This window comes from Cavia porcellus, unplaced genomic scaffold, assembly GCF_034190915.1.
Source record: "Cavia porcellus strain 051 isolate PalLab524CR breed Dunkin Hartley unplaced genomic scaffold, mCavPor4.1 scaffold_12, whole genome shotgun sequence".
Taxonomy (NCBI): domain Eukaryota; kingdom Metazoa; phylum Chordata; class Mammalia; order Rodentia; family Caviidae; genus Cavia; species Cavia porcellus.
Window position 1 is genome coordinate 17475275 of NW_026947495.1, and position 20397 is coordinate 17495671.

The 20397-nt window shown below is 39.9% G+C and overlaps 1 protein-coding gene across 9 annotated transcripts in view; it reads left to right on the forward strand.

Annotated features, from left to right (window-relative positions):
- The window catches only part of CUNH2orf76 (chromosome unknown C2orf76 homolog), a 232752-nt gene that overhangs the window by 180910 nt on the left and 31445 nt on the right, over positions 1-20397 (forward strand). For 6 of the 9 annotated variants that reach the window (XM_013142386.3, XM_063258959.1, XM_023561113.2 and 3 more), the window contains one exon: positions 4997-5291. In XM_013142386.3, the coding sequence (XP_012997840.2) occupies positions 4997-5073 (77 nt within the window). In that variant the 3' untranslated portion in view covers positions 5074-5291. Of the gene's footprint in view, positions 1-4996; positions 5292-10178; positions 10248-15436; positions 16734-20397 lie in introns of those variants that run through there. The other 3 variants (XR_010050766.1, XR_010050765.1, XR_010050767.1) reach the window with 3 other exon arrangements.

Sequence of the window (20397 nt, forward strand, 5' to 3'; positions counted from 1 at the left end):
CTTGTCAGTGGAGATTTTTGTGGTGAACTTAGTGCTAAAATATATAAATAAAATTTGCTTTCTGGAAGGAAGATGAGGGTTTTACATAGAACTTGAAATTATTTATGATTTAAAGGATTTTTTACCTTGTTCTTAATAATTGTAGTTTTATGGGCTAATTCACCTAAGTAATAAATGTGCACACAAGCTTTTGTTTTAGTTTTTTATATGTATAATGCTTTCATTTTGCTGCATTCTCAGGCTAGCTCTTGAATCTGCTCTGGTTTAATAAAGAAACTGTGGCAGGGTAACTCTTCTAAAACCAGTTATGGTTTATTGAGAATATTTTTAAGCAAGTGATAGTGGGCCAAACAGTAAGTGCTTATGTGAGGGAAGCTTTCTTACCACGTCGGCTTCTGTAATAATTGCAAAGCTCCCATGTGGTTTGCTTTCATTCTGCTTGTTGCTTCCGTCACTGGCCCCAACCAACACCCAGCACCTGCACCGCACATCTTGTGGTTATCGCCTGCTAATATGGTAGGATTCCTTGCTCCCGGTTTATTAGCACTGTGTTTCCACTTGTTTTTTCTGAAGGTTAGACCTTTCCAGTCCTGTGTGAATGATGACACCTAAGGACATGGCCGTTTCCTTCCTGTGACAGCACTTCCTGGTGCTGGTCAGTATCCACAGTGACAGTCCTGTGGTTGGTAACATAGGCACTGGACTGAAAAATCAAATGGTTCTAGAAGTCTAGTACAGCTTCCTGGATTTTCTGTCCCCTATTATTACTAATCTTTTTTTTTTTTTTTGCAATTTTATTTTTACATTTAAAAATTATTAATTTTGGTACATAATTGCAAATATAATGTATTTTGATACACATACATTGTGTGTATTATGTTCAAATCAGTGATATTAGCATATTTCACTTCAGACACTTATCATTTTTAATACTGAGAACATTCAAAATGCTTTCTCATAGCTGTTTGAAATATATGACAGATTCCTGTTAACTGTAGTCGGGTTACTGTGCTACAGACTCTAGAATGTATTCCTCCTATCTAACTGTGATGTTTTACCCAGGGACTAATCACTCCCTGTCTTATCCGATCTCCTGCCCCTGGTAACTCTTATTTTACTAATTCTATGAAAACAACTCTTAATAGCTTCCACATGTAGGAACACACACTATTGTCTTTCTCTTTCTCACTTATTTTTCTGAACACTATGTTGTCCAGTTCCATCTGTGTTACGTCAAATGACAGCATTTCTTCCTTTTCATGGCTGAGCAATACTATCCGGGAGTATGATTGTTCCTCTCTTTTTGCTCTCCACTTGCTGTGTGGAAATTACCGGTTTGTGCCCCTCCTATGAAAGGTTGGATTGTGTACTGTTTACTTTCTTCAATCTGTAGTTTTACACCATCTCTACCAGAAAACATTTGAATCATAATATGCAAAGCACAGTGGTTGAGACCTTTTCGTTGGATGGTGGCCTCTTTTAGCAAAAGCTTAGAAGTAGGTCTGAGGGCTGGGGGTTTAGCTCAGTGGCATAAATGCTTGCCTTGAAAGCAGGCAGTCGTGAGTTCGATCCCCGGTACCGATAAAAAGGAAAAAGACAAAAAAAAAAAAAAAAAAAAAGAAGAAGAAGTAGGTCTCAGCTGTGAGCACTGCTTTGAATGATTTACAGATTAGTTTGGCAAAACTTGGGAGGATAGGTACAATATATTCCTGGAGCAGGAGAGAAGATGAAACTTTGTCCTCGTCTTGGGTCTCAGATTGTTCCATGAATTGCCTGATACCCATCAAGTATTATGATTTTTTAATCTGTCTTTATTGTCACATGACAGTAATGTGCCCTGATGAGACCACAAAGCCCATGTACATGTTTTGGTCTCCATCCTTCAGACAGCAGGAGTGGTGATTTATATGACCAATGTGAAGCCAGGCATCTAGAAAGCATCTGAGGGATCTCCATCAATAGATAACTTTGAGATGGATTAGTTAAGGAGTTTAAATACATGAATTTAATTTTTGTGGGTTAACATTTAAAATTTTTTTCTAATTTTTTTGTATTTAAAGACAGTATTTTTCTGTAAGGTACGTGCATCACTGGGTGTGGTGGCACATTTGTACTCCCAGCACTCTGGGAGGCTGAGGTAGGAGGGTCGTAAGTTTGAGCCCAGCTTGGACAAGTTAGCAGCTTAGTAAGACCCTGTGCCAAAATAAAAGTTAAAAAAGAAATGGGAATGTAGCTTAGTGCAAAGGCCTTGGTTTTGATACCCAGTACCACAAAAAGCAAAAGATAAATGGGTGTGTGTGTGTGACAGAGAAGTCTGCTAGGAAGTTTAATAAAATTATTAATTTTATATCCAAACTTTTCTTGGTTTGTTCATTTCATTAAACTGGAACATCAGTGTTAAAATGATCCACAAATGTATTTGGAAGGCTTTTACTTGATTTCGTTTGATAGTAAAACGAAGCGATGAAGTGGCAGTGTATTTATTGGATTTTAGATTGCACATTCATTTCAGATTCCTATGCCAAGGCCCTGTGCACCTGACTGCACTGCCGCCTGCAGCACATTTAATTTAAAATCAGGTGCCCTCGGGGACCAGCACATGGAGGTTTCTGGAGGGTCCTTTCCCAGCCGTTCGTAAAGGAACCATTTTAAATAGAATCTGGGCAGCAGGAATTTGAAAGATGATGATGAAAAGAGTGATTATGGAAAGGTCTTGAAAAATCATTTATTATTTGTTTCCTCTTAAATCAGCAAATCAATTTGCACTATAAATTCATGAAATCATTCTCTCAAGCATTCTCAACAGAGGTCTAAAGATTTTTTAAAAACATTATTCCTTTTGTTTGAAGACTACCAAATTTTAACAGCCACTATCTGTTTACTTTTCAATGTTCAGAGTAACATGTAATTTATGTATTTCTCAATTTCAGAATAAACAATTTTTTAATCAACTTGAAGTATTTGAGTTTAACCCTATTTATGAAACCAGTTTTCCTGGAAAAAGAAATTGAGTCATCTGAAAATAAAATTTTCACCTTAGATGATTTCATTTTGAGCCTAAGAGAGATGGCATCAGCACTCTATAAATAATGAGTTGCTTTCTAGGTTAATTAGGCCTGAGAGAACCCACTTTGTCAAACAAAACTGCTCTGTCAAACTGCATCCTTGTATTCGGAGCCTGCTCCTCCTGGACTGAGGAGCTGGGTGATGTGTTAGTTTCTCAGAAGGGTTACAGATAAATGTCAACTGCAGTAAGAAAAGATTTTAATTACAGCTAACGTGAATCAAGCCGTGCTGGGCAGGCAAAGACTATGAAAAGGTCTGTGTGTAAACAGCACCTTACAGTAAAGCCTTGCTCTGTGAGTGTGACGAACAGCGGGCCTTTTCTCCTTCTGCAATAGAAAGATGGTTAGAATCACTTCTAAATTATATAGGTCTGCTCTAAGCATGCTTCTCTCAAAAAGAAAACCCAAGGAGGCTTTTGTAGAAAGGACAGATCTCAGAATATCTTACCTTTGAATATCCAGTTTTCTGAACCCCCTTCCCAGCCTTTTTTTTTTTTTTTTTTTTTTTAACGTTACTGATTCCACAGGTACTGCCTTATACCCATTCTTTGAAATTCTGATCCTTGTAAATTTGAATTGTGTACTAACCTACTGTTTGCTCAGGGTGCCTCTGTTTACATCTCCTCCTGGTTAGTTCCCCTGCCCGGAGGCTCATTGTGATGAGAGTTTGTAATCTTGACTTTCTTCTACTCAGATTAAATTTAATCTTTATCTAAATCTATAGTAGGATAGTAAGGAGGACCCTGAGGATGAGTGATTTTGTTTTCTTCTCTTAGGACTTATTTTTGTAGTGAAATTGCTTACTTACAATGGAGAGATATTAACACCAAAGACATTTTTAATGAAATGCCATGCTAATCACTTTAATTTCATTCTTTTATGATAAATTCTAATGATGAGATTAGAGCTGTAAACTAAGACACCAGTGGTAATCCTTGGCACTCTTCTTATTATCCTATTTGGCTTGAACAGTTGTGCTTGTCTGTTTTTAGAATATATGATAATTGCGTACTCAGTATTCATTACAAATAATCTTGTCTGTTTTCTTGTCGAGATTCTGAAAAGTTCCTTTTGCTCTTTCTGTAAAAGCCAAGCAGACTGTATTAACTTCTGGTTTAATTAAAAAAAAAACACCAATGTGGAACTTGTTGGCACAACACCTTAAAGAATTGCATGTTTAATAATTGGAAGGCTTTCCATCAGATTTGTATCCAGTCTGAATTAATAATGCTACTGACTTATTGTTTTAGAAGACAGAGTCCTTGACCTGGTAGGTTGAAAGACTTGTGGCTTCTCTGAACCTTTGTGAGTCCTTTAGCTGTGCCAGGTCCCCTGTGAATAATTAGGGGTGTTTGAAGGTATTGCAGTAGAAGCCAATTTGTGTCTTTCACTTTGCATATTGTTGAAGCCTCATGAATTAATCATAAGCAGGGCAAAAAATTAACTTCTTCAGACACATATTTTGATGGGTCATGAGGGAGAATGTAAAGTGATCTGTAAAATATTCTACTGATCCTCTAAGTATTAAATTATTATACCTACAGGCTAATTTCAAGGGGGAAAAGCACTCCCCCTACCTTTTCAGGAACTGAGTAGCATATTTGAAAAAAATCAGTTAGTTTCTGGGGCCATGAAGAGGACAATAAGTGAGCAATGCTATGATTTCCTCCTGAAAATCTTAACTCTTATGTTAACTCTTGATTCTAATTTTGGGAGTTTTTAAAAATTATTATTTTAATTTTTAGGCTCTTACAGCCACACTTAAACTTCTTGTTGGTTTGGTGAAATGTATTGTACAACCCAACAAATAACTCATGCTTTTCACTTTAGGCATCTAAAACTGCTAAAATACAAAACCAAAATAATATGTAATTCCATCCTTTCAAATTTAATTTTATATTAAAATATTTTTTTCATCTTCTGTTTTTCAGCCAGCGAAACTGAGATTGCATTCTTTTGTGAAGAAGATTATAAGAACTACAAAGCTAATCCCATTTCATCCTGGTGACAGTGTCTTGGGAGCTTCTGTTCTGCTGTGTACCTGTAGTAAGCTCTTTATTCCACGAGTGAGTTTTTCAAATTGACAAATAAATCTTAAAAATTAATCCCAAATTCTAATATTTGAGCCAAATCTGGTGACTTCTCTCTCTGTAGGATCTTTCTTTCCTTTTTTGTTGGAGAATAATATAAGAAAAATATTTTTAATTAAATACTCATTCAAAAGTATTCTTCATTGAGGTTATTTTTGTGATTTACATATTGGGTTATTTAAAAAGATAAGACCAAGGTCAGTTGTTTATTTTGCATTTTTTCTATAGTTTCTAGATAGAACAACTATTACTGTTGGGCTGTCAGCATTTATAAGGGGGGGGGTCTTAGGACTGTTTGGACCCTCTTTTTAGCTCAACAAGTATGATACATACCTCAACCTGTGATGTTAAATGGTGTTTATTTTTGGAAGGTCTTATGATGGCAGAAGGTTCTTTTCTTTTAGTATCCACAAGTAACTTTGCTGAAAAAAATCTTTTTCTAACCTGTATTTCTTAACTTTTATTGTTACATACACTAATAAAATCAAACTCATTTATTTGGAGAGAGTAGGTAGCTGGCTATTTGTACTTCGGGGAGAAAACTTCTCATGGAGAACAAGTCTGCATCCTAGAAGACATGTTCTTTAAAGTAATATAATGTTTTCAGTTCCTGAGGGCAGCTGACCTCATTTCCGCAGGGTCGTTTCAGAGGGGCCTCTCTGCCCACATGGGTCTAATCCAAACTCATGGAATAATCAGGTGGCTCCATATCTACCCCTGTGTACCTTTTCAGTTGGCGTTAGTGCAGATTGGCTTCACTGTGATAGCGTCTGACTTAAAAGCCCCCTTGTTGAAATCAACTTTGAAAGTGTGATTGACATGATCAGAAGCAACTTTGCTTTGTTGAAAGATTGAATAGTCTTCTTTAAAATCAAATTTCTATTTGTTTTATTAATTGTTTGATTCCTTCATAAAGCACTAAATACACAGATGGCCTAAGACACAATCTTTGCCTCAGTGAGTGGAGGAGATACAGAAGCAAGTGATTTTTGATAGAACAGTAGTTAGAAACTGGTAGGGAAACACAGGCAATGGGTGTTTAATTTGGTATGGGATTATTTTTATTTTTAAGAAGTTAAGCTACGTCTTCAAAGATTGAACAGATGTATTTTGCTCAGAGCAAATGAAAGGAAAGGCTTTCTGAATGAGGGATGAGATTATAGAGAAGAAAAACTCTTGGAGCAAACTTAGGGATTTCAGTAGAAAGCACAGATTTTTGTGCACCGAATGTAAAATACAGGAGCAACACAGAAAGCCAAAGTCAGAAAAGTAGGATGAGCTGGGCCTTGTACGTCACACAGAAAACTGGGAGTTTTATTTGATAGGTAGAAGGGAGCCAGCGGCAAGATTTAAACAGGTGAATTGCATGATTTCATTTTTATTTTAGAAAGTGAGCTTTGGTGGTTGTGTCTGGAGAGTGGTTATCATGGATAAGATGTAAACTGGTGAGCCCAGCCTGGGCCAGTGACAGAGGGCAAGCTGAGGAGAGAAGATGGTCTTGAGCATAGTCACAGGAGCAAACGTGGTGGCATGTCCTTTACACATGTTGCTTCACTTACCTTTAACTACAGCCTTTCAGACTTGATAATAAGTACCCTGTCCCTCTGTAGATGAAGACATAAAGGACGGGGTGACTAGGGTGAAATGTGCTTTAAAGTCCTAACTTTGCTCATTCCCCATGGCTTCCTAGCAAGAGATGTGAAGCAGGACGATTGGGACAGTGTTGGGGCTTGGTGCATCCCTGGGTGTGGACACTGTTGGAAGGGCAGAGAGGACCACTTCACTGAGTCCTGGGCGAGTAAGTGGCTGGATTGATGCCGATGGCATTAATCTCCATAGGGACTCAGCAGGTAACATAGGTTAAAGCATTATTCTTCTTGTTCATTTGATAAATATTCAATTTATATTCAAGCTTTTTAAAATGTAGCATAAGCATGTCTTGCATATTTTCTTTATGGCAAATAATGGAAAAAATCTATGTTTAGTACCTTTTGGGGATGTTCTTTAATTATTATAAAAGGTATATATGGGCTGTTTTCACTTATAAACACAGGTTTAAAATAAAAAACAAAAGTATATTATGATCAAAAGAACTTTTACCACGACTGAAATATTGGTTCAAAATTAGAAAACCCACTTATCTAATGAACAATTCTGTAGACTAAATGAGGAAAAAGTATGCTTATCTCAATAAATGCCAAAAAAGCATTTGATGATGTTTGTCTCTTTGTGTGTTTAAAAAGTAGCAGTAAGGGGCTGAGGATTTAGCTCAGCGGCATAAGTGCCTGCCTTGTAAGCAGGCAGTCGTGAGTTCGATCCCCAGTACCGATAAAAAGGAAAAAGACAAAAAAAAAGTAGCTATAGATAGAAATGTCTTTAACTTGAGGACGGGTAGTCACAGTAAACTCACCTGCTGCAGAAGCATTAAAACAAATCCAGTAGATGTGGGCGAAATGGGAGTGGTCAGCTTTGTTGGTACTAATCAGCATTGTTCTGCAGACCTTTCTGTAGCAAATACAATATGAAAAGTAGTAACAGATATTGAAAAGGAAGAGACAAAACATTCAGACGATATGATTGCAAGATAATCTATGAGAAATTAAAACTAAGAGACTTCAGGAGTGCAAGATAATAACCTACAATGAGTTATCTACAAAAACTATAAATTGTTACTAGAGGGTTATAAATATATAGAGAGAGTACATGCTCATAGGTGGGAAATGCGGTGTTGTAAAGATGTAGAATTATACCTACTCTGAAATTTAGTGAAATCCTAATCAAAACCCCAAAGGACCTTTATTATGGAATTTGAAGAAAATAGATTTTAAAGTTCATTTGAAAAGATAAGTGTGCTGTAATAGCCAAGATCAATTTGGAAAAACAAAAAGCAGGGTGAGGAGAAGATATGGGTTGCTTACCAAATGTCATAATATATTTTAAAGGTGTAGGAATCAAAACAGCTTAGTTATGATATGGAGAAAAGGGTCAGTGGAATGTAGAAACTGACAAAACTGTATGGATTTAATATATAATCAATGTAGTATTAGTAACCATTGGGAAAAATAGAGACATTTAGTGCACAGCTGTACATTAAAAAAAATGAAAAGTCTTTGAATTTTGGAGGCCTGCTTTTTTTCAGTTCTTTGTATGTCTGAGGCTATAATTTTTTCTGTACTCTGTGGATTGCCTGTTGATAATTTCTTTTGTTGTGCAAAAGCTTTTTAATATGACGAGACTCCATTTGTTGATTCTTTGTAGTACTTTCCATTCGGTCTGAGTTTTGTACTTGAAGTCTCTACCTACCCTTATGTCTTCAAGGTTTCTGCCCGTTTTCTCTTCCAGGAAATAATATTTAGATCTTTGATCCATTTTGACTTTAGTTTAGTGCATGGCGATAGAAATGGGTCTAGTGTATTACTCAGCCATAAAGAAGAATAAACTTGAGACTTACAGGTAAGTGGATACAACTCCAGACCATACTCATAAGTGAAATAAATCAGATCCATATGTGTAAACATCGTATTGTCTTCCTGGTTTGAGAAACTGAATAAGTAAATAAGATTCAAAAGGTACAGTAGGTATTGTGAATTCAGAAGAAACTGTTCAAAAGAAAAGAGAAACTGGGATGAGGAAAAGGGGAAAGGAAGACAGGGAAAATAAAATATATATACATGCAAGATAGTTAAGACAGATATATAGCTAGTTTCTCATAGCTGATTGAAAAAAGAAAGGTTTGAGCTAATATTGTTTGGACAAGATGTCACGCCTATATCTTGTACTCTGAATAACTACTATTAAGAATATGCAATGTATTAATTATTGTTACTGTTGTATTAGCCTGTTTTGATACACAGTTTTATTGTTATTTTTTTCTTTCTTTAACATAAAAAAATGATTAAGGGATCTGTCCATTCATTCACTAAAAATTTAGATGGGTGACTTCTGGTAACACAAATGTACTACAAATGTAAATGCTGTAACTTACCAAGTTTGATATGTGTACCTGAGAAATGGAATTTAAAAATTATAAATAAAAGTTCAAAGACAAGACTGAAACTATTTGCACATGGAACAGGTGAAGAATTAGTTTCTAGAATATATAAAGAACCCTTACAAATCATTGAGAAAAGGACAAAAAATAATAGCGAGTGGACACATTTTACAAAGAAATTCATGTAAAAAGAAACATTTCCTATAGCATAGGCATTTATAAATGTGAAAAGATGCACATCCTTATTTTTAAGGAAATTCAAACTAAGGGTACCATTTTCAGTTATTAAGCTGACAAAAAGTAAAGGTTTTACAGGTGTTGACCATAATGTGTGCCTGTACTTCCAATAGGGGAATAAATTTCATACAGTTCGTTAGGCAAATAATTTGGCGTGGGGTCTATTGAAATAACAGCTGTGTGTATTCTTTTGACCTAGTAGTTCCACGCTGGGTCTCATGCCTGTAGAAAGAGGTATTTATAAGGGAATTACTGGTGTTTAAATAGAAAAACACTGTTAACCTCGATCATGATAATAGCAGAGACGTTAAATACGTTATGGTACATGAGTATTCTCGATTCCTACTTATCTAAAACAGGGAAATCCATATCATTTGCTTACATGGATTTTGAGACATCTTAATGGATAAAATTATAGAGGAATTCAATAGGCACTGTCATTTGTTTAAAAATAGAAAATAAGTTGGAGATGGTAGCACACTCATGCAATCCCAATGCTCTGGAAGACTGGGGCAGGAGGATTATGATTTCAAGCCCAGCATGTGCAGCTTAGTAACTGAGTGAGGCCCTGTCTCAAAAATTTTTTTAAAGGTAGGAATGTAGCTCAGGTTGAACCCCTAGTACTGTGAAAGTACACACATACAGCATGATAAGTACATGTACATATGATGTGTAAATATGTATGGTGCTGTGATCTGAGTATGAGGTTGGAGTGGGAAGATGACTTTATGAGAAAGTGGGCCCTCAAGATATTGAATCTGCCAGTGCCTTGATCTTAGATTTTCCTTCTTTCAGAACAAAAGGATGCATACCTCATCCATGACACTAATTACCTTGGAAGGAGACAGTGATTGGGAGGCAAAGGTGATTAAAAGCCTTATTTATCATGTATTTGTGTTCAGAATCAGTAAAACAAAACAAAACCCCCAAAACTAATAATTATAGAAATCACTTCTGCTAATGTGTGTTATTTAGGGTGTGGTGTCTTAAGACTGTGGAGCCATTTCTGTAGTGTCCAAGGGATGGGACCCATCTGTTTTCATCTTGGTGCACATGAGTATTAGGAGAGGGCTCTGATTATTGGTTGCTGGCAGCTTCACCTCATTTTATTCCTAGCATCTCTCATGACTAATATGATTAGAAAGGTAACTATAAAAGTGTTAATGTGCACTGAACTGGTGTGAGGTTAATGTTTTGAACTACACCATCAAGACAGTAGGTCTTTGAAGCTCTGTGGGCCTAGAAAGTACCCGTGTCTTATTGATCCCACAGCATGAAACCCTTGGCTCCTGTGTCAGCTATCTATTGCTGGGACAAAATACCTGACACACACTTTTTAAAGGAGAAAAGTCTTATTTTCACTCATAGTTTCAGAGGTTTGAGTCCATGGCTGGGTGAGCCCAAGGCAGAATCATCACAGCAGAATGGCACGGCAGAAGAATCCTGCTCATGGCACCTGGAAAGCAGAGAGATGCCAGGGGAAGAGCCAGGGGCCAGATAGAGTCCATAAGGTCATACCCGTGTGACTCAATGCCTTTCAATACCCCCACCTAAGTTTTTACTGTATCCCATAATGCCATCAAATTATCAGTACCTTAACCTCTGGTGAAGTTAGAACCCTCCCGATCCAATCCTCTCCCAAAACTCCCATCTCTGAACATCTGAGATGTTTAGGGGATATTTTAGTCTAAATCATAATGGCCCCTTTCTCCCTTCACTGTACACTTTCAGCATTTCTGGGAGGTGAGTGCGTGGAGGAGGAAGGGGCGACTTTGTCATTTATTTCCATCGAAAGAGTCACATGTATTCTGTGAGTCATAGCTGAGGTCAGCTCCCCCACCCCTGAATGTCATTTTGTGTTAGAATAAGAACATAAAGGTCCAGATAATGGCCTTTGGAGACTCCCTTTTTGATCATTAGTGCAAGGATCACATAATGTGTAATGTCTCAGCAGAGGCATGCAGGATGGATGTCAGCCATGCTGCTGGACAGCGGTGTTTTATACTGCAGCACCAACCTTCCTCCCCATCACCAATGTACTCACTCCCTGTGAGTATTCAGTAAATAATGCCATTCACAGGCAGTGAGATTTAAGGCAGGAAAAATCCATTTCGGGTCCCAGGTGATGTCATGTGACGCTTTTGAAATAAAGACAGACTGAGGAATGCTGCTTCAGAGACTTTTGATTTTAGCCTTGTTCCTATTAAGTCCAATAACTAGGGGGAAATGCTGCTGCCGATAATGATGTTCTTGCGATCAATCACTGGGCAGTCAAAGCCGTGACCAGAGGACTTTGAAGGCTGTGATTCTTTAGGAGGACTAAGGCATATGGCAGTGATGAAGAGCAGGTGTGCTCCCCTGTCCCATTTCTGACTTAGGGGAGTAGGAGAGCTGGAAAGATCAAGAGTATTCATATCCAGTTCTTTCAGATTCTCTTTGTCAAAAAACAGCCACCTTGATCTTATTTAATTTCCTGATCATGCCTCTTTCTTTTTGCTACAAGTCCTGCTTTTTGTCGTCACCCCCAGCCACCCTACTGCAGATACCTGCAGTATGCCACACATCCCTCCATTATTTTGGGATAATTTTAGCCCCTGGAGCTATTACTCTCTCCAGGAAAACTCCTGTTATGATTCAGTGTAGACATTGACAGGTCTCCTTGTAACTTGGGGCTCTTGAAGTCATCCACCAGCTCAACTGCCATGATCTTACTGTCTTGGCCACCTGCCCCCACAGTCACACCCCAGCTGGTCATCATCAGTAGCCACATCCTAGCCCACAGCACAGTCTTAGTGTTGTGTCTCCATTCACTACCCACCCCCTCTGTCTTCCCATTGTCCCACCTCTGAAGTCCTCTTTCCAACAGTTCAGCATGCTCAGCCTGCAGCTATGGTACCTACCATCCTGTCACTGTCCCTCTGCTAATGTAACAAAGGGTCTCTGGTCATTCCTCAAGCCCTCACATCCCTGACCAGCCCTCATCTCATTCACTACTCTGTCCTCTCTGCATCTGCGCTGGATGGCTGGCTGCACATGGCTGGAGACAAACACAGTGACTGACCAACCTCTAAGCCACTGCCATGAAGCCCGGGAAGTTCCTGATGCTGCCTGAATGTCTGCTCTTGCCTGGCTGCTTCACTTTCCCCAGTTCTCCCACAGCAGCTGGCCCTTTTTCCCTTGGGAGGAAGTTCCCTCGCAGAATTCCCTTGTGTCCTACTGTCTTCTCCCATTATCTCTTCAACTCTTCAGACAGGTTTCATTGCTTTACTGAAATAGCTCTTTTTTTTTTTTTTTTTTTTTTTGGCACCAGGAATTGAACGCAGGACCTTGCACTTGCCGGGCAGGCCCTGTGACACAGGCAGGAGCTGTATCCCTTGCTGAAACAGCTCTTGTATAGGTAACCAATGTTGTCACAGGAATATGCTTCAAAGTGCTTCTATCAGCCATAGTTGACACATAGAATCAATGGACACCCTGTGCTGTGGTTTCAATGTACCCCCCCCAAGAGTTCACATATTGGAAACTTAGTACCCAAAGTTATATGTCAATGGTATTTGAAGGTAGAGCCTTTGGGAGGTAATTAGGGTTAGATGAAATTTTAAGGGTGAGGTCATAAGTGACCCCATTAGTGCGCTTTGAAGAAGAGGGCAAGAAGATCTCTGAGCTACCCATACTTGCTCTGTCTTGTATTATGAGGCCCTCCATCATGTTACAGTGCAGCAAGGGGCCCTCACTGGATGCTAGAAAATGCTGGCTCCTTGTTCTCGGGCTTCTCAGCTTTCAGATCTGTAAGCCAAATAAATTTCTATTTTTTGATAAATCACCTGTCTCTTGTATTTTGTTACAGCAACAGGAAGTAAATGAAGATACCTTTCTTGCCAATACTTTCTTCACCTGGTTTCACTTGCAATCCCTCCCTATTTCCTTGACTGGTTGTTCCTTGTCTCCTTAACCTTTAAATATTGATCCACCCAGAGTCCTTTTCTTTTCTTTTTTCTTTCTTTCTTTCTTTCTTTTTTTTTTTTTTTTTTTTTTTTTTTTGTCTTTTTGAGACAGAGTCTCTCTGGGCAGTTCAGGCTGACCTTGAGCTCACTTTGTAGCCCAAGCTGGTCTTGAACTCACAATGATCCTCCTGCCTCAGCCTCCTGAGTGCTGGGATTACAGGCATGAACTACCATGCCTGGCAAGTCCTAACTTTTGTAACTACATCTTCCCCTAGATGACTCCATGCATTTCACAGCTCTGAATAGGACCAGATAGATGCTGCAGAATCCGTTTTACAGTCCAGTCCAGCTCCCCTATATCCTGCTGGCTGCTCTGTCTGTTAAGGTGGTTGACAGGAATCCACTCATATGCCCCCTAGGCTTTAAAACATCAAAGGGCTGGGCATGGTGGTGCACCCCTGTGATCTCAGCATTTGGGAAGCTGAGGCAGGAGGATTGTTGCAAGTTTGAAACCAGCCTGGGCTACAAAGTAAGTCCAAGGCCAACATCAACGGCACAGTGAGACCCTGTCTCAAAAAGACAAAAACAAAATAAAATTTAAATAAATAAATAAATAAAACACCAAATATTGAGCTCATGAGATTTCTCTTCCATCTTCCCCACCAAAGGAGCTGAACTCCAGTCCTCCATACGTTCAGGCCCCACACCTTGGAGTCATTGCTTTCTTCTCTTTCCCCACCTCCAGCCCATCAGCTGATCCTTTTGGCTCCAGCTTCCAGCCTTGTCTTTGTTTGCCCCTCTATTGCAAGCAGGTCCAAGGCACAACCTTCCCTACGGGGTCACTTTCTATCTGGGTTTCTGCCTTGCACTCCCGTTCTACCGCAGTTCTTCACTGGGAACCTCCTGGTTGCAGAACATGAGTCAGATCTTCTTCAGCCTCAGCTAAAAACCTTCACTCAGACACAACCAGTTTTCTTCTGAGAGTCACTGGACCCTAGGTAACCAGCTCCCACCACCACTCTGACTTCATCTCCTGGTGTCTCCTCGTGCTCGGCAGTAGCCACCTTTGTCTTGGTTCCTGCCTGATACACACCCAGAATACTCATACCTCAGGGCCATTGCACTTGCTATTTCCCTTCTGCTGGCAGTCCCTTTTCTGTACCTATTTGCGTAAACATCCCGTCTTTTCTGTCAAGCACCTATCTGCTTAACTGCCATCAAAGAGGCCTCGTAACTCTATGTAAAATAGCAAAGGGCTGGGGATTTAGCTCAGTGGCATAAGTGCCTGCCTGGCAAGTATGAGGTCATGAGTTCAATCTCTGGTACCAGAATAAATAAATAAAACAGCAAACACCCATCCTCCCAGTACTTCCTCATGTTCTGTGGTTATGTTTTATAAAATCTGTCCTTGTTCTGCCTCCTGATAGTAGAACATCCCCAATATATAGAATATTGGCTGGTCCTTTTGGTCAGCATGAACATTTCTTAGATGAATGTGTGACTCTGAGATTGTACATGAAATTTAAAACCAAACTTCATGAATTCTTGACGTTCATCTCATAGCGAAGTAGATCCATATAGACTGGCTGCGTCTGTAGTTATCAGATTTGTAACCTTTTGTGCATGGGGCCAGTCCTGTGTGTGTACTGTATTCCACATGGAGTTGAAAAAATGCCATTAGAAACTGTCGCCAGTGAGTTGTGTTGGCCCAGATCCAGTCACAGCCACGGCTGTCGCTGTCTCTAACAGTGCTTTCAGGGCCTGCACAGTGCCCATGTATGCCCATAGGCAAAACTGCGCCTTCTGAGAGCTCTTTTTACCAGTTAGGAAAAAAAGTTCTTCACAGTAAGGTAAGATAAATGTTCTCGATTGTCGTTTGTTTCTGTTTGAACTGTCCCTGGAAAGCAGAGTAGAAAACTGAGCCATAGAGTCTACAATGGTACAAACGATGGCAGAATTTTTCCCTGCTTGCCTTAAAGCAAAGTTGCTTGTTTTAAAAGTGACCTAGAAGTGAACTTGTGGTGACATTTAAAATTATACAAACGGGAAAAGGCAAATGATGCACTTTTGCATGGGTTAGAATTATTTGTCTTTCTGTGTTTGCTTTAGGCAAACGTGACGAGGAGGAAAGCGCCTGGGCATTGAAGTCAGACAGCCTTGGGGTTGAAGGATGCACAGTGCTGCCGGTGCGGAGTCCTGACCTCGGGCGAGGTGCCCAGCTCCCAAGGGCTCAGTTTCTCACTCTGTTAAAAGGGATGATAACAATGACTACCCGGAACTGCTCTGAGCCTTCAATAAAATGACCTAGCCAGGTGCCCAGTACAGATATACTCTGTTTGGGACAGAATTTCTGTCACATTGATATTTCGCTAAGTAAGTATATTAATCTCATCACACAAAATTCAGACATGAATATGACATTATACCCCGCATTACATGTTCACAGTGGCTCTGGGGCTTTTCCTGTGAGGCAGGCACAGCCTGCTGCTTGCCAGGTCTGCCTCATCTGCCTGTCACAGCCAGCAGTGTTCTCCAGACCCAGGAAGGACTCACTGTGGCTTACAAGAATCTTCCTGACTTGCAGTACCTTATCCCTGCATGCAGGTAACCCAGAGCACATTACCTGTCCGACATTTCTCTCATGTTGGATTTTCTTCTTACTTCTTCTTACTTTCCGCCTTTCCCAATTAAAGCTAACAGTCATTTTAAATATTCTTTTTCATGAGAATAAGGTAATTCATTTATTCTCCGGGCATACACTGCTTAAACCAGGGTAAAGTGGTAGAATGAATGGAGGTAGAAGTTGCCCAAATAAATACAATCTTTGACAAGAAAAGTCTTGCAGAGGCAGGTTTTGTAGTTTAAGCTTCCTCGCAGCACTGGGTGACGAATGCCCAGCCCTTGGTCTATAGATGGTGTGGGGCCACGCCTCCTCAGTGGGGCCCCTACCTGCTCTTTAGCCAAGACCCAAGCTGGGGTCTAGAAAGCAGGTGTAGTGGAGGGAAAAGGGCTCTGGGCTCACCTGTATCTACCAAGCTTCGGCCACCTGGTGGCAGCAGAGTGCTGAAGCCTGGAGATGACTGCGGAGATGTTGAGTCATTTGTCCTGACCATGCTTAATGAGTAGGTTTGTCCATCTTCAAGTCAACCTTGGAGTCCTTTGGCTTTAGCTGAAAGTCAAAGCCTTCGGCTTGTAAAAAGTGTGGTATATTATCCTAGTTCTCAAAAGTACTCTCCACATTGTGCCTGCCTAAAACGTGGATTTCTTTAAAAAGTCAGTGCCTAATTATTTCAAAGCCAGAATCTCATTTATTCAGTTGTACCTATATCATCTTATTTCTAGAATACCAATGTGTTTATGCTTCAGGGAATGCCTCTGCTTCTTTGAGGAGGATCATTGTTTAAAGGTAAGGACAGAAAAAAGCTGGCATGCAAGTTTTAATAGACCCTTGGCTATATGCTTCTGAGTATATCCCATGCAGCCTGTTTTGCCTGGCCAGGGTGAGGTGCTTAACAAATTCCTACCCAAGCCAATTGCAGAGAGAATCTGTTCCGCTGTGTAGGGACTGAGGATCTATATCCTCTTCCACATGCAAAGGGAAGTTCAGTCCCTAGAGCTCTGGGCAGCATGTCCCCTAGCACAGGGATGTGAGAGTGATTGCAGGACATATGTCCCTCCTTTCCTTCTGAAACCTGGGTATTGTCACTTGGGACAAGGCAGTGCTATTAACTGTTTGCATAGTGTACAAAACCTTGTGTTTATTTCTAGCAGCTTTAAAAATTAAGACATTTCACTTTCAGGTAATGAAAAATGTAGAACTGGGCCTCTCGGTCCTCTGCATGGTTCAGCTCAGGTCTGGCAGATGACAGAGAGGAAGACAGCTATGCTGGACGAGGAGCAGGGCTTGAGGACTAAATGTGAGGTGGCAGGGTCATTTTATAGCTCAGGAGACTCATTTGGTGTCTAACTTCAGTCTCTAGTCCCATGGCACACAGCTGTTTAATACAAGCACCATGCGGGAGATGCATCCAAATCAAGATGCTGAAGAGAGACTTGATTAAGTGTAAGATGAAACATGGAAGTTAAAAAGGAGAAAGAAAGATCATTTAAGGCTTATTTGTAGTAGAAGCAGAGTGTAATATGCCAATTACTCCCTAAGTGCCCACTTTACAAATTATTACAGTCCTGGGCTGAACGGGGCTCTCCCAACCCACTACACATCCGTGAGCTCTTCTTATTTTTGTTTTTGAAGAACGCTTGTTGAAAACTGTGGGGGTCCTGGTGCTCGGCCTTCCTTAGGGCCTCAGCTCAGAGGGTGGGTAGTTTATGGAGTTAGCAATTTTCATGTAGTCCTCTGTCTTCCCTCTTCCTGTTCTAGGGTATAGAGGCCTTCTTCTGTCCTCCTTGTGGTGTGGAAAGTTTATATTTGTAATCCCATGGAAGCGTTATTGGAACTCTAGCTAGTTCATTCCAATCTACCACCTCCAGTGCAGCCCATGGTGAGAATAAGACACTAAGGCATATTCAAAGTTACAGGCAGCCAACGGGTCCTGAGTCCAGTCCTGGTGAGAGTTTATGGATCCAAGGCCTTGACCCAGGGCCTAACTCCAATTTTATTAATTCATGAAAAAGGGAGCGGCTAAGGATAAGTGACTGTGAGAACGGTGGAAATTATGTGAGTATTATGAGCCCAGCCAGCTAAGAGGCCAGGAGGACCTCGACAGTATGCAGAGAGAAGGGTGTGCAGAAAACTCAACCTTCATAACACAGCAGAGGAGGCAGTTAATGTTTGGAGGCTGTTGCTTCAGTTTCTGATGTGTAAACTTGTGTGCCCCCGGAATTCATAGCCTCTCTTCTTGAGGCTCAAAATCAGTGGACAGTCCTGGAGTGTTGGCTCTCCCATCCCGCTGGGCTCAACCATTTAAAGGGAGCCACTGAGACAAGGAAACAGGGATGTCTCTTGGCTTCAAAGATTATGCATCAGTATCTCAGCCAGCCCTATTTACATTGCTTAGAGCCAATTGAAAGGAAAAGGAAATAGTTTAGCTGGCTCTGTACATATCAGCACATGGAGATAGGGCCAGGTTTAGCCAAGGCGGTGATTTTTCTGTATTCAAGCAGAGCTGTTCATGTGGTTTTCTACACCAGAAGACTTGGGTTCTTTGGTGTCCTCACCCAGAGTACTAAGAGGGTTGGAACATGAAGGAGCTTGAAAGCCATACCCACTCAGGGAGATTTTGCTACATGATTTGAGGTAAGGGCAGGGCAGCAGGGCTGGAGGCTAGAGTGGTACCCCAGGATTGGGGAAATAAAGGCCTGTGCTTTTACCATTGGTGAGTATATATGTTCTGAGGAGGTGGTCTGACCTCAGAGGGAAATAGCTGCTCCTAAGCTCTCCTTGATCCACCCAAGATCCCAGACCTTCCCTTGGTATGAGAACAGTGAATACACTGAGACAACAGGCATCTCTGGGGAACTGAACTAAAAGCTAAGTCTCCTGAGATACCTTGCCCCAGGGCCTTTGTATAACCCTGAGGTCTAGTAATGAGTCATTAAGTTTCAAGCCAGATTGGTATTTGGAATCATATTTTTAAAAAAAAGTTAAAAAATATGAAATTTCTTTTACATACGTGCTTATGATTAATTGCACATTCACACACATGATACAGGTTGGGCCATCCTCCTAATTAAGGAACTGCCATATAGCTTCTTGGATTCAGTTACCAACAAAAAGTTTAGCCAAGTTAATAAACGTAGTGAGTGGAATGAAATCCTACTTCCAAATTATCAAAATATCCAGGTTCTACCTTTATGAGAATTAATATATGTACTTTAAAAAAATTTTATTAGTACATGTTTGCAGTTTTCTTGGGGAGTGGTTACATATACAAACTACAGGGTTTTAAAAAAAATTCCCTTCCATCCCCCTCTCCACCCTCCTCCAATTCCCTTATTCCATTCTGCATTCTTGTTGATAGTATTGATCTTAGCTCATGTTATGGCATGTAATGTTTACATTAATTAAGGTTATTAGGATCCTGAGCATAGCATATTTTTATACTATTTATTTCGCCTTCCTCTCCTCCTCAGCCCCATGCTGTTTCCTTCAGACCACTTCCCTATTGCAAAAGTGCATCTGTCCCATTCTATTCATCCTTTATTATTCTCTTTGTGTATTTTGCCTCACTCAAATGAGGGATATAATATAGTATTTAAACTTGTGTGTCTGGTTTATTTCACTAAACATTATATTTTCTAATGCATCCATTTTCCTACAAACATCTCAAATCTGTTATTCTTTATAACACAGGAGTATTTCATCATAGATAAATAGCACATTTTTTCTCTCTTCCTTCCTTCCTTCCTTCCTTCCTTCCTTCCTTCCTTCCTTCTTTCCTTCTTTCCTCAGCACATTTTCTTTATCCAGTCATCTGTTCAGGCTGTTTTGAGGATTTAGCTGTTACAGGTGATGCTGTTGTGTACATTGGTGTGCGTGTATTGCTGTAATACAACTTAAACTCTTTGAGGGAGATTCCTAAGTGATTGGATGACTGCTGGTTTCCATTATGAAAACAACCAGTGAGTGTTCCTTTTTCATCCCAGCCTTACTAGCGTTTGTTGTTTGATTTCTTAATGATTATCATTCTTTCTGGAATAAGATAGACTCAACATTGTTTTAATTTGCATTTCTATAACAGCTAGAGATGTTTTCATGTATTTCTTCCACTGTGAAGTATCTGTTCATTTCTCTTGCCTGTTTGTTGACTAGATCTTTGATTTTAAGTGGCTTAAGTTTTTTGAGTTCTTTGTATATTCTAGATATTAGTCATCCATCTGAGGAATATCTTGCAAGTTTTTTCTCACTCTGTAGGTTATCTCTTTACTCCACTGATTGGTTCTTTTGCTGTACAGGAGCTCTTTAGTCTGATATAATTCCATTTTGTGAGTCTTGCTGTTATTTCTTGTCCAAGTAAAGTTCTGTTTAGAAAATCCTTGCCTACACCTGTGTATTCAAATGTTTTAACTATTTTATTTTCCAGTAGGGTTAGTACTTCTGTTTTAATGTCTAG